This window comes from Anopheles ziemanni, chromosome 2 (assembly GCF_943734765.1).
Source record: "Anopheles ziemanni chromosome 2, idAnoZiCoDA_A2_x.2, whole genome shotgun sequence".
In the NCBI taxonomy this organism is placed as follows: Eukaryota; Metazoa; Arthropoda; class Insecta; order Diptera; family Culicidae; genus Anopheles; species Anopheles ziemanni.
This window is the reverse complement of record NC_080705.1, coordinates 36,686,001-36,712,437: the sequence shown is the minus strand read 5'-3', so window position 1 is coordinate 36,712,437 and position 26,437 is coordinate 36,686,001. Positions and strand designations below refer to the sequence as shown.

Genomic DNA, 26,437 nt, shown 5'->3' with positions numbered 1-26,437 from the left:
TTGACGGACAGAAAGAAAACTCGTTACTGAGGTTTTTTCTTATGCCTCCGTCAGCTTCAAGGTTTTAAAGGGTGGGAAACGAACGGGAAACTCACGTTGTTTCTTCGAAGAAATATGTCACTGACATCCTGAGGTGGCATTAAATCCAGCAGGTGGTATTTATAAAATCATAACCATAAAGCATAAGCATAATTACACCAATCACGCCACACGAGTGTCAGTGTGTTGGGGTAAAAATTGCTTCGGTAAAAGGAGGGAAAAAAGATTCCTTCACATCAACTACCGTGAAATAATCATTAGAATGAAGCCTTGGTTTATCGCATTTGAGCTTGTTAATTGGCAACATGTTGGTTATCGCAGTTCATGAAAAGAGCAGCTTCGCTCGATATTTCTCGAGTAATTAGTGAGAAATGCTAAGCTCGCTCCTGATAATTTTCAAAAATAATTGAAGGGTCAGTTATTTTTGCAATAAATTACATTTTTCTAATTCTCTTGACAATGTCTTTCAAAGGATAATTTTCTTTAGCTTGAAATGGTGGTTTCATGTTTAAATAGAAACATACAAGTTTTCATATATTTTTAGTGTTATAATTTTTTTTTAACTTTTCGTCGTTTGGATCATGTTCTGCTGCGTATAAATTTACAATCCAACGCCTCTAAAAAGCGGCACACTTTCACCAAGCACTCAAACACAGTTTTCTACTCCCTAGACCAACCCTCATCCCTTCACTGGGTGTAAAAATGGTGAGCAGGTCCTCGGCTGGGTCATAAATATCGAGTAAAGTGGTTATTTTTCATTACCAAAACCACGACCCACGGGTGCCGTCTGGTCGACCGCTCTTGGCCAGTTTTTGCTGCCCAAAAACAGGGCATATGAAATCATTTCCCAGAAAGCAATCGAGGGTTCCTCCAGTGACCAAATGCCTCTGGGGAGAGTTCCAGCCGAGTTTTGCTTCTAAATAAATAAACTGTCACCGAATAGCAGTCCAGTGCCCTACCCGGCCGACCCCATTTTCACCGAAACTTTCCCTCCGCTTCGGTAGGTGACATTAATCGTATAACATTTTAATTCGTGAGATCACACGCGGGGAATCTCAGCCGACGTTCCGGTACGGTTTGCCAGCGTCTGGTTTTCCCTCTCGAATATCCTCGATTTATACGTGTTGGTGTGTTTCCCAAGATGTCAACCCACTGTTATCCAGCGTTTTTAATTGTATTTGTATGCGTGTTCCCAACGCCCATTGTGAGTGAAAAAGGTTTTCACCCCTCGAATTTTCACTTTCCATCCATCTCGCCAGGTCAAAGTCATGCTCCGCGTGTCCGATGACCCACCGCGGCAACCGGGCGACACGTCACAGGACCAGCCGGCGCCAGGATCCACCACCACCACCACCACGGCCACACCCACCTACTTGACCGTGGACAAGAAGAAGCGCCAGGTGACGCTCACGGAGACGACTGGACTGCACGGAAGCGCTGCGACCGCTCAATCCGAGCGAGGGCCGATGGTGTCCGCACCGAAAATGTTTGCATTCGATGCATTATTTACGACCGAAGACTCGCAGGTAGGTGTGCCCCACGGCACGGCAGACGGGATCGAAATCTAATCAACTAATCAACCGGCGCTCTTTGGTTTGCTTTGCTTCTTCCTTTGCTCAACAAGAGTGTGCCAAACATTTGCAGAAAAAAGGGTAATTTCAGAAAAGAATAGTACACAAATGGTGATTTTACTTGTTGATATAATATTTATATTCCTTTTTTCCCTTAACGAGAATGAATTACTTTTGCCTTTTCTTGTAATTGTTAATGTTTTTAAAGTTGCTAAATCGGAGAGCACTACTGTACAAGTGGTTACGGTCCGCAGTCCAGCACATGATTTTTCCTTCCAAATCATTTCCCGCTTACGTTTAGAGAACGTCCACTCTTGCCCTAGAACGCACATTTCGACCGACGTCAATGTTCTTACCGATGCTCAACGATATTCAATCAAGTCAACCAACAACCCCTCGATGCTGACCCTCGTATACGAGTGTAGCTGTGTGCGTAACTTGTCCTGACCACATCGCCAGTTTACTTACGGTGCATAATTGATGTGCCCACTGATCACACCTCGGCAAAGTTAATGGGCTGTAAACTGCACGAGTCCCGAAAGTGGTTCAATTCCACTCTTCCACATTCTTGCCCTCTTGCCCTCGTTTCCGGATGGGGTAAAAACCCCTCTCCCCTCGGGTACCGTACCGGCAGCGAAATGGTTTTTCCCTTCAACGCGTCCAGTACCGAACCCTTGCGAACGTTTCGCCTGAGTCCGGGTGGAAAAAGGGCTTTTGACGAGCAACGGTACGATGGTATCATACGTTTGCTCGATTTGAGATATTATTTAAAGCGAAATCGTGTCCGGGTCATAAAATGTGCCGGCCAGAGTGTTTTGCGTGCCGCCCTCCCCCGCGTGCGCCGTTCGTTACCGTCCATTAACACTGTCAAAACAGTTGAACGTTTGCATCGATTCCGAGGGGACAGCAATGATTGCACACATCAATAATCATCCGGTTCCGGTGGACCATGTTTTCGGGGCCGGAGTTTGGGAGCATTCTCGCGGCCCGTCGATTGATGTAATCGAAAATTCATGTTACTGGCGAACCATTTTGGCAACTAATAAATCACTGTTCGAGTTGTTCCTGGACTCTGTAAATCGAGTGAAATGATTTAACGAATACATTTCTGGAAAATATTACTTTAAAGAATTCCCAGAAAACAAATAACTCAAAGGAAAATTTCAAAATTTCATCAAAAGCAGTCTAAATTTGTAGTTTACAAATGATAAATTAAAGCAAACATTTTCCAATACATAATCCTTTCCATTGGTAATCGCGACAGTAAACCATTGCTAAGCCCTGAGTGCTACGAATGTCATCAATACCACATTAAGCACGTTCATCTATCGATTTCCAGCTTCCCAGAGGTTTGAGAAAAGTCCACAGTTGCTATACCTGCAATGAGCCCGACAGAGTTATTGCATGCCTTTCCGCTTTCTTCCCTTGCATCCTCGAACTAAGCTACCAGCCGGAGAAGATAAGGCGAGACATTATTGCGGTAACCTTATGGAACATTTTTCATTTATGGAAAGAGCTGGAACTCTTTGTTCTCCCCCACGCTCTCTCAAAGCCCCTTTCATCGGGTCGGTAAGGTGTTTTTCCCGTCGTCGCCATCCACTTCGGAAGCATCGTTTCGCGTCCAGTGGAAGCGATATGATAATAACGTTCCAGGGTGACAAAAAGTTGGCTAATGAAAAACGTGATCTTACTACAAAATTGACACCGCCTGTCGATGTCGGCAAGGTGTGCCACGGGATGGTTCTCCCCTGCTATGGTTCGATGGAGGCTACAGATGGTGCAAACTTTCCACTCGCTTCCATCTTTCCTTGGGATGTGTGGTTGGGGAAATTTCTGATAGCCACTGCTAGCAAGTATTACCAATTTTCGGGGATTAAACTGAAAGCTATAATCCTACCGATCGACGACAGTTTTTACCGACTGCACTTTCCAATGGGCTGTTAAATTAATGCGCTGTTAATGCATTTTCTGTCTTTTTTATTGTAACTTTCCCTCTTTTCGATTCTCTTTACTTACAGCAAGACATATGCGGAACGGCGCTCTCGGAGGTGATTCCTGCCGTCCTGGAAGGCTCCGATGGATGTTTGCTTTCGCTAGGCTACCCTGGAGCAGGTGTGTTTGATGTTTCAACAAGCAAATTTCATTTTCCCAAGCCGAAGCAGTGTGCAGTTTTACTTTGTAAATAAAATAACCGACTAGAATGCAGTTCTCGACCGTTCCGCAATAAAAGATCCTAGACGGAGAACAAACTCCTTTTGTACTCTCGACATCGAAAACTAATCCCCTTTTACGTCCATTTGCCTTCCTGCCAAACTACTTAAAAACTTGTCTGAACTGTGGACGTGTAAACGGCTTAACCATTTCACAACAAAGTGCCACGCAGCATCTGCTTCCGGGCGAGCTGTGCATCGACAAGATTGTCCACCGTTGCTCGAGTGCATCTGCAGTCGGCGACATAACACTGCATGCACCTTCGTTCGCTCCCGTACCACTCTGATGGGAAAACTGCGGGAAAACTCCAGCAGCTCGAGGCTCGAGCAAAAGAAGGACCCTGTAAAACTTGTCCCAAACCGTCATCGTTGACACTTTGCAACGGTGTCTGTGCATGGTGTTATGATTTTTCTCCATCGCTCCCGAACAATTACCGGCACCAGAATTGTAGATGAAAACTGATTTTCCTTGCCCCACGGAGTAAACTGAGGACGGAGGCGGACAGAGAAAAGTTTGATCGCAAAGTTTCACCCAACCCGTGAAGGATCGTACGAAGGCTCTGGAAACCCAAGCCAATCGCAAAACGACAGTCACATGAAATGGGAATGTGCAAGATGCAAAACCTCTTTACTTCAAACTTCCACAGGCTCGTCCTTTTACTTGTTTCTTTTCTTTTCTCTTGTTCTTTTCGTTCACAAACACGAGTTTTCATAAGTTTTTTTCCTCGTACATTTCTGTCCTGCTTTCTGCCACGCAAAAGTTTGTCACAGCGGCCATTACACTTGTACACCGCTACACGCGACGAACCTTCCCGTCAAGCCGGCTTCCACTTAAAAAATGTGCGACCGACGCACGTGGCACATGGTGGAGGCGCCTGGTGACCGATGGAAATTTATTCCACTTTCTCTGCAAGATAAATCGCTTTCCCATTCCTCCGGGCGTCCGCAATGAAACAAGGGATGAAAGAAACAGAAAATACACAGAAACAAAACATTCACCAAACAACGTACCCGGTAGGCGTAGGCCGGACAAATTTAAAAGGGATGTCAATATATCGCTTCCGGGATGGCGTGTGATAAAATACACGACCTAATAGATCGATGTTGGGCGCATTGTACGTAGACGCGCGTCAAGTTTCCCGATGTTGTGCCAAACTTTTTTCCCCACTTTTATTGCATTTTCAAATATTTGTGTCGATTTTCCTCGGATGCTCGGTTTTGCGTGTTCTGTGGTGGTTTTCCACCATTGAGGGCACGGTGGAAATGGAACTGTCTCCTCAGGCACTTTGCTCGAGTTGGGAGTTTTCTTTCCTATGAGTAGATTTTGTTTTATGTTTCCCATTTTTTCCTTCGATCTCACGAAGAACGTGAAGCGAACAAAATTGTTTCATTTTCCCCAACTCGACTCTGTCCGTAGGCCTTTTGGGGTATGATAACGTCCGGATACGAGATATGCACACTCGGTGTAGTGTCACGTAGAGTTGAATCCATCTGATGCTTTAAAAGCAATTTGATTAGATTTGATTTGTAGGAAGAGAATTTCCACTTACTTTTTTATTTCCTTACTATGTATTTGAATATGATTTCGTTAACATCAAATTATAAGAGAAAATTTTAATAAACTACACTCGCTTCATTTTACAATTACTCTAATTATTTTTTTTAATTTCTTCTGTTCATTCGATACTAGTCTACTAGTTTACATGAAACTACTAGGCACATGAAAAACATCACCGTAATAAACATACGCTGCTCAATCATTGTCACGGACTTAACACGTACTCTTCCATTGCAGGCCAATCACGCACCATGTTCGGCACGGTGGCGTCTCCCCCGGGAGACCTCGGCGCGATCCCGTGCGCCATCGCGTGGCTCTACAAGGGCATTAATGAGAAACGTCAAAAATCGGGCGCTCGGTTCTCCGTGCGCGTCAGCGCGCTCGGCGTGAACGCGACCAAGCCGGGCTCGTCGTCGAGGGACTTGCTCGCCGGACATGCGACAGGTAATTAATCACTTATCCTACTGGGGCTTCCTAACGCCAAGCTCACAGCCACTCCGTGCCATCGATTTCCTGTGGAGGTGGAGAGGCACAAAAAACCCGTGGGTGATAGAACTAGGCCCATCCGGGAAGCCACTGGTTGGAGCTTCCATTGGGGCCTTTCCATTGACTGAAGGCTCATAGCTGTCGACGTTGGTCAGCCGGACGGGCTGGCGAATATTTTCCATTTTCGTTAACACATGTTACACCATAATGGAAACCCTAGACAATAGCAACGGCTTGCTTTCTCTAGTAGCAAAACCTTGTTTTACATTTATTATCCCTCCTTTCCAGTGCAAATTGTTCGTAATAATCGCTCTTTGATGGCTAATTTATTCATCGTTGACTTGAAGCTGGTTAAGCAAGGATGTATCGTGTCAGCGTGCTGTTGACAGGCTTGTCATAATGAAATCTCAAGCGACGACAGCACCATGTCGGAAGACATCAGATAGTCCGGTCTTTACCCTATCAACGCGGTAGCAACTGAATGGAGCTTGTGGGAATTTGGAACAATACGTTCGACAGTCTGGCAATAATCAACTAATGAAAGTGTGACCTGATATCATCATATGCCAATCAAGACATAAAGGAGAAAATGTCCTATCAATGAGAGGACTCCAAACGTCTCAAAGCGAAGGAATAACTTTGTTCCACAACTACAGTTGGAGCTTTTCAGGATTGAGTAGATTTTCTATGGTACATCGTGTACAATTACCTAGGGACGAAACACTTTACATCTGGCTCATTGTTTTTGACTCGATACCTATAAAAGAAACAACAACGTGTCCCTTTCCCCATGGTTGGTAAGCCCATTTCCAATAAGGTATCACATTTCTGTGGCATGTAAATGTTGTATTTGTCAGAAATTTGACACCAGCAACGCATGACGGCAGGGCTAAACCGTTGACAAATTGTTAGCCATAGGACTCCGCATCCCCTGGACCAGTCTCGGGTTTTATAGCCCACACTGTCTGCTACATGCTACATGTCCCATTTGAAATGGGAAACTCAACGACAACAACAACCTGGGACAACGCCTCGCCCAGCCAAAGCTGAAACTTCAATGGGGTGTTAAAGTATTTTTTTGCTTAATTTTATGTTTCACCCAAAAAATACACACCCGCTGTAAACCGATGCAGCCAGCTGTACTACCGTTGCGGGTGGCGGGGTGGGGGGAGGAGGGGGGAGAGGATGCCAGTTTCGAAATATTTGTCAAGTGTTGCAACATGATGGAGCCGTCCTTCAGAAGTAGGAATACGGTCGGGTACATGGGCACCGGATGGACATCAAAAATATTACGCTGACACAATGAACCGGAACGAGCTTCGTACGCCGTGTGGGTTCATGTTCTGTCGAAAACTGTCACACCGAACACGACGCCATGGCCCCGGCCCGATGTTGTTCCGATGCTGCAAACGGGCTTCCGTGTACCCTTCCCAATATCGGTCAGCGCTCGTCTGTTTTATCTATGCCTCAACCGTCTCGCAGACTCGAAAAACATGTTAACTCATCCACCAACACCACCGTCCGACCCGGTACCGGTGTATCCCTTTCGATGGGGGAAAAATCCGAGCCAAAAAAGACCCCTCCTACCTACACCGCCGCAGCAAACGTTCGTGCGCAGTTGGGTTCGGTACGGTTGTTGTTTTGCCCGAAGTGAAAGTACCTGATGCCGCCCACCGTCGACGGCCATTGACTTCCGGAGGCGTAGGAAGTAATTGAAGGAAAGTGTATCCGGCTAACATCATCGCATCGATAAAACAGAATGCACACGGCACGACGGACATGAACGGGACGCGCCAACCACTCACTGGATTAGTGACAACCACCGCCGGCAAGCCGACCGACGAAGTGGCAAAGATAAAAGTGAATTTTCATGTATCCTGTTAATCATACGGTTTTTGGGGTTTCCCGAAAGCGTTTGCGTTTTTCCCCCTGGCGCTCGGCAAAAGGATCAAGAACGGTTCCATTTTTTTATCTTTTCTCCTGGCTGACAACTTTGATGGATCAAGCTACAAAATGGAAGTGAATAGTGTTTGATTTTCCGGTGTACGTTACAAACTTCTTCCAAGTATTTTTATAACGCTTAACATCGAACATAGACAACTTCATTTGGTTTATCTCATAACCAGATAGTGCATTTCTTAGTTCATCTCTAGTGTAGGTCAAGATCTTCTCGGAAAATCCTTTCCTGCTTGCTGCACTGCAGGGCTGAAAATTGCATTTTGCAATTTTCATAAATTACGTATGCTTTAATTTTCCGGAACACATCTCGAGGGAAGGATAGAAACTGGTACCAATTTCACAGCAAAGAAGAACTTGCACGGATAAAGAGTATGCTCGCTGTAAACGTTGCTCCGATGCCTGTAACTCCCGGTCGGTAGCAAAAGTTAACCTCAAAAAAACAAGGATGAAACTGGAAAACTAAAATGAGCAACGAGTGAAGCAGAAAAAAAGCCCCAGCTTAGCTAAAGTGGTACGTCGGTGAAAAACTGCAACTAGCGCGCTCACACAACTGGGAAATAGAACACACACAAATGAAAACGGAAAAAAACGATCTCAATGTGCCAGACGAAAGATTAAAAGTTTTTAATTCCAAAGTCATGTTTTATTTTTCTCCCTTTTCACTTGAGACCCCAATCGAACCGGGAAGGCGGGGTGGCCGGGAAAATATAGCATCCTCCTGGCCGGGTCGGATGCTATTTTCCCTCGAAACCCCGATTACTACAACTTCCCGACACTACGATTCGCTCCTCCATTCCAACAGCAGGGCAAGTTTTGTTATTTTCAATTAGTTTCTTTCGCCAAGACTAAATACTTTAAGCTGCCTGGCGTGCCAAATGTAGGGACGTATTGACGTAAACAGCTGGTTGGTTTGTGGAAGTTCAAGCCGTACATCGTTGTATGGAGCAGACTCCGAACGACTCATTAGCGGTGGTACAGAACCCTCAGGCATGGGTTAGTGTTAACCTGTGGGAAAATTTAATTTTTCCCCTAGCTTGATTCCACTCAAATAACGTTGTTTCCTATCACTCATAAACAATTATTGTGTCTTTGAAATATTTTTAAATTTAAATTTCAAAAACACATCTCTTCAACTTTGGCACCTTGATCTTGTAATACATTCCCCAACATTCCAGGCGTATCATTTCTCAAAAATTAACACAGATTAGAACGGAATAAAGTCATTCGCCACCGAGCATGTGATCCGGTCTTCCGATGTTCCCGGGAGCCATTATTCATCAATTCCCAGGAAACCTTTAAACAAACCGTACCCGCACCGATGAAGGTAGCGAAATGAATAAAATCAACATTTTATTTCATTACCACACCTTCAGCCACCCCTCGCTGCTTCTCGAGGCGCCTTCCTTCCGGCCTCCGCTCCGGTACTTAGCTCCGAACAATAAGCATTATGCTGCCAATGATAATCCCTTTCCTATTCATTTATGCATCCTTCGGCAGGGCGGCCTTTCCTTTCCCCGCTCGCCCCATCGGCATCGTCGCCTTCAGGCACCATCAGTCGATTAGCTTTTATGCTGCCGCTATGCCACGTTTCCTTCTCTGTGGTAAAAATCGCTCCAGTCAGAACGGTTGGCAGTGTTTTCCCTTTTGTTTTACGCCCGAATCCCGGTTTTCCTCGGGCTCGGGCCGACGTTTTCCCTCGAGGGTGCGAAGTAGGGAAGAAACTTTCCAGAGTACCACTGTGAATGTGTCTTTGTGTGTGTGCGCGTGTTATTGTGTGTGGTAAAATTTGAATCCTTCTTGTGTACGGTTTCTGCTAGCTTCTCACACCATTGCCGTTTCTATTCCTGCTTTTAATTGCGTTTTGTCTTCATTGTGCTCGTGATTCCCGGGGGTCCTCCGAGCGAGGAAACTCCTACCTATTGCACATTCACAGGCAGCTCAAATATTCTTCAAAATTCCACCCAAACCTCGCCGGAAAGTGCGTCCGGTATCCGTGCAATCAGCTTCATCAGAGGACCCTTTTAACGGTAGTAATGTTTACTACTTTTCGCCCACTAGGAGTATTGCTCGGAAGCCAAATCCTTTCCTCTTTTTTGTGACAATCATTTCCTAAGCAATTGTTTTATATCCCCCCGCTTCACAGGGCCGGTCAATGATCAGTCGAAACAATGGGGCCTTGTATCCTGAGACCACAGAAAACTCCGGCAAAATATTAGCAGCTCTTTTCTGCTACAACCGTGAGGCCTCTGGCTTTCGCCCTTTACTACCGCGCACCGTAAAAACAACAACGGAGCGCGAAGATAGCGAAAACAGATTAAAACTCTATAAAATATCATCATCCAACTAATGACAAACGATCGCTCCAAAAGTACAACAACGCACGGCGAAACTCGTGCAAGTTTATGAACATAATTTTTACGATTGCGGATTTTACGACCGTTTACATTTCGGCGAATATAAAAATGCAATCGGGTTGGTTCAATGATATCATTTTACTGCCCACTTTTGGCCAACGTAAACCCAACAAATGATCTAATAATGTGGTCTTCGGGTTCGTCGGAGCCCAGAAGAGTCGTGGTACCTCATCAGAAGCACCAGGGCATAATTAAAACGAATTTATTGTTTCGCCAGACATTTGAAGTTTAACTCGGCTCTTTAAATGCCGATAATTGTTTTTGGCCTCTCAAAAATTTAAGATATTACTAACGTAGACCGCAGAAAAGCAAGCAAAAGTTTGCAAGTGGCTTGGAAATTATTATGGTGATAAGGGTTTTGCATATTATAAAAAGAAAAAGATCGCTAAAACTGTATTTAAATCAGTCTTTCAACTTTCATTTCAACCTTTTGTTATACTTACGATTTGCGAACATTGTATGTTGGTATTTAAAACCAAACCCACAACAAACTGGAAAAGTATATATTCCCCTTGCTTAAATGAATTATGCAGCAAAATCATACTTCAACCGCATTTTCAAACGGTTACAGCGAGCGTCGGTTCCCAAGGATGGCTGAGAGTTTGCTTACTGCTTAGATCCCACAGGACGCGAGTAAGGTAAAAACCAACAAATTACTCAACCCATCTGCTTTCCAGGGTGGGCGGCTGGGGAATGGAAAAGCCACCAGGGTATTTGCAGCGGCACGCATCCGGTCGAAGCTCGGTCGGAAGTTCATAAACGGAAACCACTTGATACGGCGGCAAAGCTAAGCTCCCGCAGTAAATGATTAAGAGAGCCGAGTTTGAACTTCGCAACGCCGCATCGGAAGCCGCCGGTTTCTAATTCTGTCTCGGTTTGGGTTACGGGTAAAAAAAGAACACAAACGCTGCAAGGGTGGAAAACCGCGCCGGAAAGTAGCTCGTTTCAACATCCGCTCGGTTAAAATCCGTACCGAGGCTCTGGGTGCGTTCCAAAGCATCGTACCGGTGGTTTGCGTGAACTGCGAAATGATAATAATAATGAATTCATGCGATAATAAAATATTATTGCAGTTCGCTTGTTTCCGCTTGTTCCGCCGAGCGTGCGGACGGTCGTAAAATGAATCGGATTTTACGTGAAATGGGATTTTAACTCGTGCTGCACGATTTTCGTGCTGTGTTTATTGTTGACGTTTAGTAACGTTGCGGGCAGTAGGCGTCTTTTTTTGCACCGAATTATCAAAATGTTGTCGATTTCTGTAACAAAATGTTCGAACAAACTTATCGGCGGAAAACTAAATCATACAAGCTCCTTTGCATCCCCCGAACAGAATGAATAGACACAACCCAAGAGTATATAATAGTAAAAAGTTATTCTAAAGGTATATTTTAGTAAGAACAACGCTCAAATTAAAGTTGAAATACTCAAAGTTAATATCAATTTAAAAAACTAGCTATGTCTATGAACATTAGAAACGATTTGTATTACCGAACATCGAATAGAAAATACTCATTTTCCTAATCCATAGGATAGATCTGAGCTGCAAAAGAGTGAGATAAATATTTGACAATTATTCGCATATGGTGAAGGTGGTGGAGAGTAGCAGTAGATAATTGACATTCCAGACTCGGCCACTAGAATGGAGTACGATGACGAAATTCCAATTAAAATTGCTCCACCGGAAGGCAAATCCAGGTCTGTCCAACTGCACCAAGGCAACCCCCGGAGGTTGATCGACCACGTACGATAATTTCTACGCGTTAAAATACTTGTACTCGGTTAGCACATTCCTGCGAATGAACCAATCCACCGCGTGCTAACATCAAATCAGAGCCCGAAACATTGAGCCTAGCGGCACGTCACGGTAGAGAGAAGGAAAATCCTTTGTGTAGGTCAACGATTGGTGGAAGTAAAAACAATAATTTAATTTAATTATTTCAAAATGAAAAAAGGGTTGTATCACAAACATCTGTTAGAGGGCTGAAAAATAAAATCGATATTGTTTGCAAACCACAACCCACCACATTGCAAATACCAATGATCTTGTCGCTGAAAACAACCGTAATTTGCCATTTCGAGCACAAAACAACCGGATACGAAATCCGGTGACATCCTGAATTGACCCTCATTGTCAGGAACAGCTCAAACAAGCTGAAACATCACCGCTCGGACCGGGCACGAGGGAACCAGGGGATTAGCGTTACGCACAATTTCGTTAGATAAGCTGCCCACACCGTTCCAACCACATCGACCGAAAGGTCGAGTCGGGAGCCAATGAGCCAACTGAAGAGAGTATAAATTAATTGTTTAATAATTCACTAATAGCATCAACATTTATCATTTCCCTGGATGCACCCGGTTGGCCAATGCTCCACCGTCCTCTGCGTTCGGTTCCAAAGGCAAGAGGACAAACCCCCCGGAGGGTGTTCAATCGTCGTGTCGCGACATACCTCCTACCAGGGCAAGGCCTCGTCCTCTGTTTGCCCACGCAATGCATGCAATCCTGCAAAATGGCAATCGAGATTGCATCGTGTGTTTTTGGAAATGTGTCCACTCCGGTGCCCTACGGTGTTCTTTTGTCTCTGACAGTACCGTGGTATCCTGCCATTCCCGGAACTGAGCCGTAAATAAAGCTCTCCCGAGCGGCAGCGGAAGCTCAATGCCGCGGGTGGGCACTACGGCGCAAATGGTGGCAATCAGGACGCTTGAATAATTATTGTATTTATTCGATTTCATTACTGTTGACATCGGTTTTTCGGGGTCGACGCCGCGCTGTGACTGCGTCGCTTCGGAGGCGAACAACATGCCACGAAATTGTTTGCGACAACCCGGACACGGCGGCGAGTGGCAATCGAATGAAAGGAAATCAACCGCGACAAACTGGTTAAATGCGAACAAGGGGACCGGGGTGCGGTGCTCGGGCGGAAAAACATGAACTAATTCTACAGGAATTTAAATTTGGAATCTGTTAATTTTGCTTCGATGGGAACGGGCTCGCAGGAGAGTTGTACTTGTTTTCCTTCCACGACCAACCAAGACTGATTTCAGTCCAGTTTTGCTGAATGGTGAATTGAAAAATATCCTTCCATAGCCTTTTTTCAGCATCTTTTACTATTCAATAATTCAAATGAGCCCCGGAGTGAGTTATATTCCCAACTCATTATGGTAATGATTTGCCTATTATCATACTGGCGTCCAATCCCGGCCCATTCCAAGCAGCAGAGAGCTCAATAATGGCCGCAGTTTCACCGATAGCCCGGAAGAGCTCAAATTGGCCAAACAAAACCAACGGAAGCACTAGCGGTACGACAAAAAGCGTCGATTTGTGGATCGTTTCTTCCCCCTTTTCCTTTTCCCTCGTGTTCGCAGCACCGAAGGAGCAGAAAAGCGGCCAAAGAAAATGGATGAAAAATCAAACCCCCCGAAACCGATGGAAATACCATCAGTGTCATTCGTCTGCGCGAACTCCATTACCCCGGTCGATCGATTGATGGAGGAGGCAAGGGGCAGGATCCGGAATTCGGCCAGCGACGGAGCGAGTCCAGGCGGGTTCCGGGAGGAAAATGAAGATTTATATCTTTTTGATTTGCTAATGGCCTCGGATCGTTCGCAATGAAATCACCGTTTGATAGACGTTTGACTTTTGGTGCAGCGTAGTCAACAGTTTTATCGCTTCCGGAAGCGTTTAAAAAATTGTTGCAATTTTCCTCGACACCATTTGCTCCCCTTTTGACTTATCCAAGCCACGATGGCACACGACACGACACGGGCAACTCTTGCAATTTTGTCATTTGACAGCTCCATTTCTCTCCGTCACACACACAGACATTTTGATCGCTTCATCGATTTTATTTCCCATTGTATGTTCAAGATTTGTTCTTGTTAGAGCGATAATTTTGCTGAAAATCCAGGATGTACGGTTGGTTTAAACATTTGTTTCCGTTACTTTTTGCCTACGGAGTTCACTCTTCCATTCCAAACTAAATACATTAGTTTAGCCATCTTCCAGAGTTCGTTGTCCGGTAATATTGATCCCAACTGTCGCCATTGGTGACCAATGCTCTGCTATCATCATCAATCACGTAAACAAACAACTCAATCTAGACGACAAACGGATACCGGACGTACGAAAAAAGGAAGCGACACTCGAAAGAAACGACACACATCCTGCAGATGGTCCCACATGTGCAACGAAATGTCTGGAAAATCGCAAGTTATGTTTTGCACGATGGCATTGATTTTACTTCTCCCGGCCTTGCGCGCCCCCAGCGGTTCTTGTGAAAATCCAACAATCCAATGTTGCCTTTCAATCAAATCATTTATAAACGTCCAGTTTGGTTGTTTCGAACAGCACACAAAAAAAGGTTACAGTGACAAAAACTTTTCCTTCCCCCCAAACATCCCGAAAGCTATCCTAGGGATTTCTGGATGAACGTTGTACGCTGCAAAGATCCAGCTGTGTCCCTGTGCTCGAGAGTTTTTGTGTTCCGGTAAATACTGAAGACACCATAGAGCGCAGGCCAGGAATGTTGAAAAGGGGCACACGACCCTCGTTAGAACCCTCATAATCGTCAAACGATTTAGTCTTTTCCACTCTCCACCAAGGATGGCGTGTATCCTTTTTCGTGTGTGTTGCGAGCGAAACCTCGAACCAGTCATCCTTTATTCGGCTAGAGTTTTCAGAAAATTTAACGAACTCCAATGACTTGGGACTAATTCGGTCGAGGTGGGATGGGGTGAGCGTGAGGTTTCAAAAAGTTTGCTGGAGTAACAGTAATTGACCCAAAAGCAGGCCAGTGAGGGATTGTAATTCATCTGCGCCCACCGCTAAACCGATGAGTTACACCGGTTCCCCAAACAAAACCTGGTATCCCTTTTTCCACCCAATTCCAGGATCCTTTTCGATTTCGCTTAACGATATAGCGATTGATTTGGGAAACATTCCACTCACCTGACGCCCCGAACGAATGGTCCAACGGAAAACACAGGCTAGTCTACTATCATCGCTCCTCCATCCGTCTATAGGCTTGAAGCTAATGTGAAAAAACCCACCTCCCTTCGGGACTGTCACCATGGCAGAGAGAAAAGAATAAAAACTAAACAGTTTGGGAAAGGAGGGTTGGCTTGAGTATGTGTTTGGAATTTTGATAAGGTTCATTTAAGCGAGCGTAGAGGCTGGCACAGGTTTTCCGGACGACAAATGTCCTGCACGTGATGATGTCGCTGCGGAACCCGGAAAAAAAAGGGTGGAAAAAGAAATCTGTCCAATCGCACGTGTGCTATAATCGATAAACCTTACGTGAGGGAACCCCTCCGAAACGCATATGCAGCCTGTGCCCCAGCCGAAGAATTGGGACAATGGGAACAAGTTTCAATTTCGTCATAAATCGATTACGATAAGGTTGGGGAGCGTTTATCAAACCAATGCAAAAAATAATAGCCCAACTTTGTAGGGGAAAACAAAAAAAGGGTTTTGTTTTTCGCAATTGATGGTTATTGGGAAGGTTCTTCATACCTTTTCGTTTCGCTCTGCCACTCCTTTCTAGAATCGGACGATTCCCCCGGCATGTATCTGAGGGGAGACTTTCTCGGCAGGCCCACGGAACTGCGTGCACCGACGGCGGAACGAGCGGCCCTCTTCCTCGACCTGGCCTTAACGGGACGATCGCAGTGTAACTTCGAACCAGCCTTAATATACACCCTGCACGTGTACCAGTACAGCCTGTCGGGGAAGCGTGGTGGTAAGTGATGATGAAAAACTTAATATACTAGTACCAAAACTCACCCCGTTCCTACGTACTCTTTAAAATCCAACAGTCGAGGGAGGAAGAAGTCGCTTACATCTCATCGATCTAGGAGGCTGTGCCAATCGGAACGGAGGTCTTCCACTGTCCGGCATCGGGAACGTTCTGCTGGCGATACTGAGCGGCCAAAAGCATCCTCCCAATAGGGACCATCCACTGACGCCGCTGCTTCGCGACTGCCTTGCTCCCATCACCTGCCACGTGGCGGTCGTTGCTCATGTTTCACACTCACAGGTACTTATCGGAAAACTACTATTCTATATCCTTCCAAGCGTGTTTCATCGAAACACTCTTTTATCTATATTCTTCCGCAGACTCATACAGACACACTCACCACCATCCAACTGGCATCCCGCATCCATCGGATGCGTCGAAGACTGCGACCACGAAATCATCTGCTAGGAGACAAAGGACTGAACAATGGGTCATCCGGGCATCAGTCGGGTGGTTCGTCCGAGGGTCCCGATCCGTCCAGCTCGGACTTCTCGCAGGACACGGTCATCTACATGGGCCCTTGCGACGATCCGACGGACGGGGAACATCCGCCGGTCTACCTGCCGAGTCTCAACTCCGGCGACAATCGGTGCGCGATGAACAAGGTGCTCAAGGGGACGGTGGCAGAGAAACCGGCGACCGCTACTCCGTCTCCGAAGAAGAAGACTTCCGCTGGGAGCACTTCGAAAGGTATATTGAAAACAGATACAATGTATATGTCACGGTTGATATGTCAGATTTAAGATCGGCTATAGTTCTTTTGAGGAACTTCATTCCTTAGTTCCAGGTCTACTTTGCTATCCACCACTCCTAACCAACTCCATTTCATACACTTTTCAATTTCAAAACCAAAAATCGCAGCCCAGGCAACGAGTAATCCTACAACCTCGTGTGGTGTCGGCACCGGACGCACCGATAGTTTGAAGCGCAACCAAATGTACAGCCACCAGTCACAAGCGCTGGGTGGCCCTGAGCTGGTTTCGAACGCCATACAGATCGCGTCCCAGCACGCCTCGCCCAAAGTGATAGCGGGAGCCTTTAAGCATGTGTCTGGCGTCAGTAAAGGCTCCAATATCCCAACGCCAAAGGGGTCGCCGATGAGGCGCTCCAATGTAGGTCCTGCGACAAATGCTGGCACCGTTGCTGCCGTTGGAGTTACCTCGGCTCGCGAAAGTCCTTCGCGACAGATCAGCGAGGAGAAGTGGATCGATGGGCCACGGGTTTCCAAATCGAAGGTCCACGAAGCGCGACATCTGTTGCGGGAAATCAACCACGTGAAGAAGTGCGAAACGTGGGTCGATGGTCCGAGGACTCACGGTTCACAGAATCCTCAGGGCTCGTCAGCTTCCGCCGCAGCGGCTACAGCTGCAGCAGTGGCCGCTGCAGCAGCAGGTAACGCCGCTGGAGGATACGGGTTCATGGATACGCACAAGAAGAATATGATTCGTCAGTGGGTAGAGAATCAATCCATCCAGCTGCTCCAGCAATCCATGTCCGCAAACAGTTCCCCGATGCACTCGAAGCACCACGCCACCTACAGCCTGCCAAAATTCAAACCGAGTCGCTCGGACGAAGATGGGTTCCTTACGCTCGAGATCGACCGGGGCGAAGAGCTCGTTAACCCGATAGCGATGCGAGGATTCACCGCGGCGTCCACAACCGCCGCCAACAGCTCCGAGAGCCACGTGCGAACCGGACTGAAGCAGGCGTACAGCCTGGACGCCGAGCAAAACCCAGTGCCAATGGCGGTCCCGGCCGCGCAGCCCGTCATCCAGCCGCAGCTACATCAGCCGGTATACGCCTCGGTTTGCACGGCGGCCAAAACATCTCACGCGACCACCACTAACAACGTCGCTTCCATGGCGGGTTCAATTCACGACAATCACTCCGAACGATCACGCGCTCCATCGCAGGCCAGCGATAGGGCGTCCCACACGCAACAGCAACAAACGGATCCCGCTTCAGCGCAGGAGGAGGAAGACCAGGACAGTGGACCCTCGGAAGTTCCACCGGCGTTGCCCTTGATGGACCCACTTGGATCCAGGGAAATATCACACGAGAGTATTCACATGCTCTGCTCGAGGCACGCCTCCAGAGATGACGCCATGAGTGTGCACAGTCACAACAGTCACAACATCGGTATGATGGACTGTGGGCTGCAGGTTACCGAGGACGAGATAGCCAAGGCCATGAAGGGGTAAGTCAGTCAAGATTTTGGTGGTACATATCCTGTACTCATCTAACTGTTTTTATGCTCCTTTTAACCTACATCTTCAGAGAGCATCCGTTAAGTGCCCTCAGTCACGGAGAGCTGTCTATCGTCTCGAGCTTCAATGTTGGAGGTGATGTCTTTAGTGATTGTGTTATCGGCGATAGTATGAGGTAAGTGGGGGAGATCACTTTGAATTACCTAGAATTTGCCTTTACCTGTTTCTTGCCTTTACCTATGTCTTCCCTTCTGTCCTACCGTCGTTCAATTGGTAACTGACGCTTCATATACCAAAAACGTACTCTTGCCTAACAGGAGCCAATTCGACCAACTGGCGCGATTGCGTGAGATATTCACCTCCCAGCTAGCGATGGCCGAGGTGACACCTTCCTTCCGGCTTGGAGATACCAGCAGCGTCTACAGCGAACCGGCGTACCGTTTCAACGCGGGCCCGGCAAGTGTTTGCAGTGAACCGGCGTACCGTCCACCGAGTCCTCGCTGCCGGGACTGTCGGCAATCGCTTACGATGTCCCGCACGCCCAGCCAAAGTTCCCTCCCAAGTCTGACGGGGATTGTAGCGATCGCTGGCATGGAACAGTACGCTTCCCTACGCCATCCGGATGGAGCCTCCGATCCGAACCTACCGAAGTTGGAGAAAACAACTGACGAATACCTGGACGTGGAGGAGCTACCGCATGGACATATCCGCGAGAATCCGCTGGCCGAAATGTTGTGTAACATCGACGAAGACGATGGGCAAATGAAAGGACCCAGTGTCGCGCTGCTACCCCAACAGAACCTTCCAACGCTGCCCCTGCTGCCGCTCTCGACACCGGAAGCTTATGATAGTGGACATGATTCAACGCCACGCACATCGAAACACTCCGGGATCTCGCGACGCGCCGAAAGTGGCTACCACAGTGTCGGTACGGTGAGGGACAGCGATGAATCAAGCTTCGGGTCAGCCGCATCGCGGGCCCACCAGAAGTCCGGTGCAGGGACGGGGAAAAAACGCAACCGGGCTGATAACAAATCACTCTGCCACTGGCTGCGGAATCCGTTCAACTGTACCTACCCGGACACGGAGGGTGAAATCAGTGACTTCTAGAGCCAAACCGACCGCCTAGGAAGCGCTTTAGCTAATTTTATGATTTCTTCAGGCTTTCTTCGAGCAAACCTTGGACTGTACCGCCTCGATCGATGTGCCCCTCTTTGTGTGCTTTGGAGCCTTGAAAAATGCGATAACTGCCTAATGCTGACAATAAACCCAAAACGATCGCTTAACAACCGATATGGAACCAATTCGACTGTACAGAACAAAATCTTACTGATCCGCTAAGACAAGCTACTCGCTGAAGCCTCAAGTTATTTTTCCCTTATTCGCTTAAACCTCAGAAATTCTATGAGTTTTCAATTAAAATCCCTACAATTCTTTAATGGACCTTTTTAGACCTGACCTGACAACTTCCCGTTCTCTACTCTCAGCCGTTACGCAGATGTCGATGAGGATTCATGCTTTGATCGTTTGTTATCTAAATTGTTATCGTATATTTACTTCCACGAAAAAAGCTAACAAATTTGTTCATTCCCTCCTCTAAATCCTGTCCTCCAATCGGTATCTCATCTGATTGGATGATCCACCGCCTGTAAATTGTACAGACTAGGTTAGGCTAAACCCAATCGATATCGATAAAAGACTCGCAGACTGGAGGAGTACTGTAAATTAGCCTAATTATACCATGGCCATGGTGCATGGCAGCGCGGGGTTTTTCCCTCTAAAGTCTTTACATAATTGAGCAGCTTATGGGCTATTTATTGATCGAATGAAGTGTTCCAGTGCAACTACATCCTGGTGGGATTTTACCCGCCTCGCATTTACGCATGATAAATGGCGCTCGCATTAACGCTCTAATTGGGGCACAAATTAAGGCTCACCATTTTACGCAAACCGTACGCAGCTAAATGGGCTATTGATCTTATTTGCACGATAACGCCTGCTCACGCTAGGTACGGTAGGGTAAAAAGATATATAATATTCGTGAGCAACAATCGCGAAACAAATACCAGTAACAGCAAGAGATAAAAGAAAATCTCATGTTGAAAATCCGAACATAATCAGTGAAAAAAGGGAACCATTTCGATTACAAGCAGTTGAATGGTGCTAATCTATGTATTGCCAGCCCATAATTGTAGCCCATTTAAGTTCGCGCGTACTTAAGTAGCGAAATAAAATAAAAATAGTCTAAATAACTATGTTAGGATGTTGCACTCGGATGTTCAACCGAAGCAGCAATCGAGAGGGTATAACTTCCAAAAAGGCAACGAAAAACGCGAGCAAGAAGTGAGAAAAGGCACCGTCACGAGAGTTGTAAAAACGAATTTTAATCCAACAAAACCGTGGCTTTCCATGTTCCCCGGGCCGCACAAACAGAGGTAGAGAAAATGTTGTCCTACAAACGAACGACATTTGTTTTACAATCAGTATGTAGCTGCTCCAACTCTTGGGAGAGATGCAGAGATTTTCCCGGTTCAGATTACAGGTACAATTTTAGAGTATTTTACAAAGGCTGCAGGTGCAAACAGGGCCCTTCCAGGCATGTCACTAGAGGCAATGCCGTAAGTATATAGGCAAGGCAGCTGCTGCTCTTGGGCTGCTCGATGGTGGAACTGCTAGCTATCCAAATCCATGAATATTCTACGACCGTATATCATATATGACCGTGTACCGTGTATCGATATCGATTATGACAATTATTGCGGCAAACTACATTGTATGGACATATTGTATAATCTTTTATTATTGCTTTTACGGATACTCTGGGGTGAGGGGTTTTGTGCCGATGACAATTCATCCACGCGGAAAATCACTACCGGCAATGCGAAAATAATCTACAAAATAGAAAATAATTTTATACAAAAAACACTATTTTGTTTCATTGTTCAACAATTTTGAAAACATTAAAAATATCACAAATATACGAACAAAAGGTAAGGCTACAGACAAAGGTATCAGTAGATCAAACGCATATCAAACATTTTCGTTAAAGCTACAGAATAAACTAGTCATCAAATGTCAACTATTCACCTGCTGCAAATGTGAACACAGATGTTAACCCGGTTTTCCTTTCGTATGCTAAAAGAAAGGGCACCATTTGCTTCTACCTTCATTTCATGCATCATTAACGTCATTAACGATGCACGTGATTTTCTTCCTCTATCTGCATCGTAGGAAAAGTTCATCAGCATCTATCCAGCCGTTCCATCTTCCCCGTGCTGTCGATAGTAATTTGCCAGCAACACCTGACACGCGCAAAAAAGACTCACCGGAACCCGACTCCGGTAAGACAATGCCATTCGACTCGAAGAAAAATGGGGAGAAAAAACGACAATCGTAAAAACTTTTCCAACTCGTCCTTTTTTCCCACATTAGTTCACCCGGTGGAAGTTCAGGTCAGTTGCCTTTTGCTGGTGAGGGCAGCAAATGCCTTCAGGCATGTGGTGGCTTGAGCCTTTTTCCTTCTCGAGTGGCCTCGTTTTGTATCCTTTCTGCTATCTGCATTCTGGAAAAGGCAATCGACCGTAAACCGGGGGGGGGGGATACCGGGGACTTTAGGAGGGAAAACTACGACGAAGCACCGTCATAGATGTCGAAGAATGAAGCAATCTAGAAGAGTTTTCATTTCATTTACAATTTCATTCTATGAAACATACTTGAAGACGATCCAAACATTCCACGCGAGTGACCTACATTCAAAAAGGGGGGAGAGAGTAAGCTACCATTTTTGTGCACCTTTTTGTTGACGGAAGTAATACTACCCTTCTACAAACAGTACCTATTTGTAGAAGTCTTTAAAACAGACGATTCAACCTGGGAAACCGGAAGCAAAATGGGTGCGAACGGGGGTCTTTCCGACGACAATGACGGAAGCACGAATCCGGTGTAATTATGATGGAATTAAAAGTTAAACCTTACCTCCGTGGAACAAAGCGAAAGTTTGCCTCTGCCCTTACGGGGTTGGTCTATCCCGACACAAAGTATCCTTTTCGGGAGAAGAAAGTGAATAAAATAGAAGTAAAAGTAAGGAAATGGGGATGGTGAGTACATTTCCTTGAAATAACAATTTACAAAATGGTTAAGGATTTGTAACCCGTAACTAATTAGTCTTGAGTTAATGAAAGAAGGTAAGCACTGTAGAAATGTTTTAATTATATGCAATCAGTGCTTTGCTTTGGTTTTGACAAAGAGTTCATGTCACGGAACCGTTTCACTGGAGTGATAAAAATTATGTTATTTAATTTCTCCAAATTATCAGCATGGTTATTTCGCTGTTTTAATGATGCTACTACAAGAGACATTTATTCAAAAATGTTCATAATTTGAAGGACCAACAAATAACCTCAATTTCGGACCCGCTCCGGACATCGGTGGGAAGACAAGTCCTATTACCTGGACCAAGGACCATTATTCCCCAAAATAGCTCCCCCTGGAGTCATTCTATCGTCATAAAAACGGACAAAAGTCAACTGCCTCGGGATGGCCGTAAACTACTTCCAATATCAAAGGAACAGCCCATTTGAAACCAAGTGTGTGCTCCAGCCCGGCGAGAAAGCGGAATGAGTAATGAGGACCCCGCCTGAGGGCATTAGATACCAACTTGAACTGCTTAAGCTTAGGTCACTCTCCTCACAATGTTTATGTAACTTTAATGTTTATAAACAGACCGAAGTTTGCTTGTGGGCTTTATTTTTATTTCTATATTGCATTGCTCCTATCAGTACCGATCTGCTCGAGCGTTGTCCCAAACCTTACCGTTGTCGCATGGAAAAGTTTTCCACAAAAATGTAAATACGATGCCGCTCGAGCGGGAATTATGCTCATTCGCTTCGAGCCTACCGTCGGGTCCACCTGTTATTACGTTTTATTGTCATCCCGAAAAAGAGCGCCCGGATCCTGTACGAATCATGCAGGTCTTCCGTATTCACGACAAGAATCCTTCCGGTTTCGGTTCCCCTCCGGAGTCTCCCGAGATGTAAAGTTGAAGAAGCATAATGCTGAGGCTAATAATAATCATAGTAATGGTTTTATGTTAGGCCTTGGTCGGAACACGAGTTCCTTGCCGGAAGCGGTGAAACTTTCTTTCTCCTCTCCCTGATGCATAAACCGGGGGAATAAGATAATATCACGAAGGGTGAAGTGTATGTTTCTTAAAGGTATGGGAAAATAGAGAAATAGGAAGCATATTGTTAGTCGACTATATCATTGCAAAGGGATGGAAAAGCCGTACAAAAAAACTGAACTGAAACTCACAAAACCAAGTAAATCGATTTACAAAACCATTTTTTTATACATGAATAGAATAAGGAGCCATTTCGTAGTTTTTCTGTTTTTCTAACAATGTCTTAGTCATGTATGAAATACTTTCAATAACAAGATCGAAAGAAGGAACCATATTGCTTCAGCATCATCACGAACCGGAACCAAATCTTCTTCCACAAAAGCAATTAAAGCTTCTTGCATAGAAAGCTTCAACTTTTCCCAATCCTCACACACACAAACGTACATAATAAAATCGGATCTAATTTCGCAAACGTTATTTCAGTCACATTAGTTGTGATCAATGTGGCGAGGATAGTAATTAAGAGAAACTTTCCCATCTTTATGCTCGCTTCCGTCGCTTCCGGTTGGCCTTTGTTTCCGGCATACGGGGCAAATTTCTTACGGTAAAGCGTCTGGCTCCTCGGCCGAGACTAGTCATCATCGTGAAAGATAAATGATGTCACCGACAGAAGAAGTGACCACCAAAACGGAACGAGAACCCAAACCAATCGACATCCATCCGGTGCTAAAGAGATGAGATCGATAGCTTACCGCTTCAACATTGGGCATCCTTTCCTGATTAACGAGGAAATAGGAAGGCGAGGAAGAAAAACTGCCACCGACGACATGTTGTTCATTTGACCGTTCTTTATTTCTGTGCGTCCCGCCGTTCAGATTGATCTGGATTGAAATTAGATCACGGAAAAGAATGTGATTACGATAATAGGTACTCGATTGAACGAATTGGTTGGCTTATTGGCTTCCGATCGTGATTGGAGGACAACTTCTGTCGCCGACTGGATGGAGCATGTCAAAGAGTGGTGTATTTGTCTGAGTTTATAAATGAAACATCCTTTTTCCATTTATCAGTAACTTCAGAATTCAGTAAAATGATGGCTTCTTGAATTTATGAAGCATTTTAAATTAAAATGTCAATTCAACAGGATGCATATACCGATGAATCTGAAACTGATTTTTGATGAGGAATTCTATAACTCACAAAACACTTCTCATCTTCGCCCCATTCATAAACATCTATCCCCCAGTGCATCGAATCTGAGTAAAAAGGTGAAGTTTACAAATGATTACAGTTAAATACTGTTTCGAGAATTGGAAATACCGGAGATTTGAAAAAATTAGTTTAAATGTTTGGAGAATTGTTGGAGGTTCATTAAAATAAAAATTGTGTATGGTTCACTTGACCTTACAACTGAGATCAAGTTTAATTTCAATCTTACATTTCAGCAAAATGCTTTTATGCCAGTGAAGTTGTGTTAAAGTTCAAGTTGCCGTTTTTTTCATTTCCAATGCCCCGTGCTCCACAAAAACAAGCTTTTAGCAAACGCCCATTTCAGTATGAAATATTAAACGAAAACTTTCATCGTCATTAGAACTCCTCTTCTCGCTAACTCCTCAAATAACACGTTCAGCAATTCAGCGTTCACGGTGGACATCTGTTTACTAGCGCGCCATAAAGTGAACCCCTGACTCTCCTCCGTCCAGATCATAGGCGTACGAAAGCACTTTTGGTTTCACCCCCAACTGCCATAAGTATCGTTCCCATTAACACAATCCGTGTACAATCCCCCGCTAGACGCAGCACTTCTAGGATCGTTGGTTGCAAAACAATAAAATTAAAATAGATTCTAGCTCTATCTCTCCGTTTATTTATGCTTTCAGCAACTATTAAACGCAGCACTTCCTTCCCCGACTAATCCGTGCGGATTTGCTCGAGCGCCCGTTTGCACTTTGCCGGTTTCGTGGCGACACCGTTCGACGCAACCATCGAGCGGCCGAAGATGAAGGTTTCACGCTCTTTATCCACCGCTCCCGGCCAATGCCGGGCAGCGGCATAACGGGCAGCTAATGTTTCTGGCTCCCCCTCCCAGAAATGAGACAAACCATCTCCCAGTATAACTGGGGCAGGGGGTAAATCTCGCTCGGAAAATCTAAAAACACAACACCCTCTGGGGCTGGTTTTTAGGAAAGGACATTCTGTCACTCCCTCCCTACCGTGAAGCTCGAACGTACGTTACGTTACGTTAACCATTTCCGATACAAACCACCGATAGGTGGAAACGAACGAAATTGTTACAGCGGAATGATGGCAAAAGATGCCTTTATTGCCAACATGCTCCTTACCATAGTCGCACAATGTTTGCGACCGTGCCCGGTTCAGCAGAAACGGGGGAAGTGGTGGGCCGAGAATTAAAAGTGTTCTTGAGGTGATTCTGCGGAAATGGCTGTGGTAAACACCGTAACCAACCGACCGCTTTCCCAAAGGCGCCTTTTCACGAGCTAAGAACATGTGCACATGTGAATCAGTGGCCACTCTATCGCAACCTTCGGCCCATTCCTGCCACCTAGCCCTCACGACCGAAAGTATCACGAAATAAAAACCTAACGAAATGACATTAAAAACATGGCTCGTTAAACTGCTGAGCAGTCGAGATTTTTTTCTCTACTTCTTTTTGTTCTTTCTTTCTATTTCCGAACATTGGAGAACATTTCGCTCTTGAGGAGTTTATCGCATCCTTTCTGCTCGGGCACTATCTTGTTCCGATCTCGAGTGTCCCACACTCGGAAAAGGAATCAACGTTCGGTGAGTCAACATCGCGTAAGCTTGGGGCCAAGCTGGAACCAGATTCCATCCGACAGGCTCCGCTGACCAAGGGCGCAAGGGTCCGATTGCCTCACCAACGCTGGAACGACAAAAAGGATTATGTTGGATTTGGTTTGTCACGTTCCGGTCACAGTCGCAATCTCAATCTGGGCCAAAAGTGCCCGGCCCCAATCATTCCCGGGTGCAGCCGAGGGTCCTTCGCCAAGCACAAGAGCAGCTTGTTTGGGTCAAATGGGAGAAGACAAGGGATTTG

The 26,437-nt window shown here is 45.7% G+C and overlaps 1 protein-coding gene across 1 annotated transcript in view; it reads left to right on the top strand.

Annotated features, from left to right (window-relative positions):
* LOC131293501 (kinesin-like protein CG14535) overlaps window positions 1-19,352 on the top strand; it is an 88,646-nt gene extending 69,294 nt beyond the window's left edge. Inside the window, exons 5-13 of the mRNA XM_058321577.1 lie at window positions 1,299-1,565; window positions 3,629-3,722; window positions 5,616-5,822; window positions 15,784-15,978; window positions 16,055-16,275; window positions 16,356-16,725; window positions 16,897-18,232; window positions 18,313-18,417; window positions 18,560-19,352. Coding sequence (XP_058177560.1) covers window positions 1,299-1,565; window positions 3,629-3,722; window positions 5,616-5,822; window positions 15,784-15,978; window positions 16,055-16,275; window positions 16,356-16,725; window positions 16,897-18,232; window positions 18,313-18,417; window positions 18,560-19,352 — 3,588 coding nt within the window. The remainder of the gene's footprint in view (window positions 1-1,298; window positions 1,566-3,628; window positions 3,723-5,615; window positions 5,823-15,783; window positions 15,979-16,054; window positions 16,276-16,355; window positions 16,726-16,896; window positions 18,233-18,312; window positions 18,418-18,559) is intronic.
* Window positions 19,353-26,437: the final 7,085 nt, after the last annotated feature.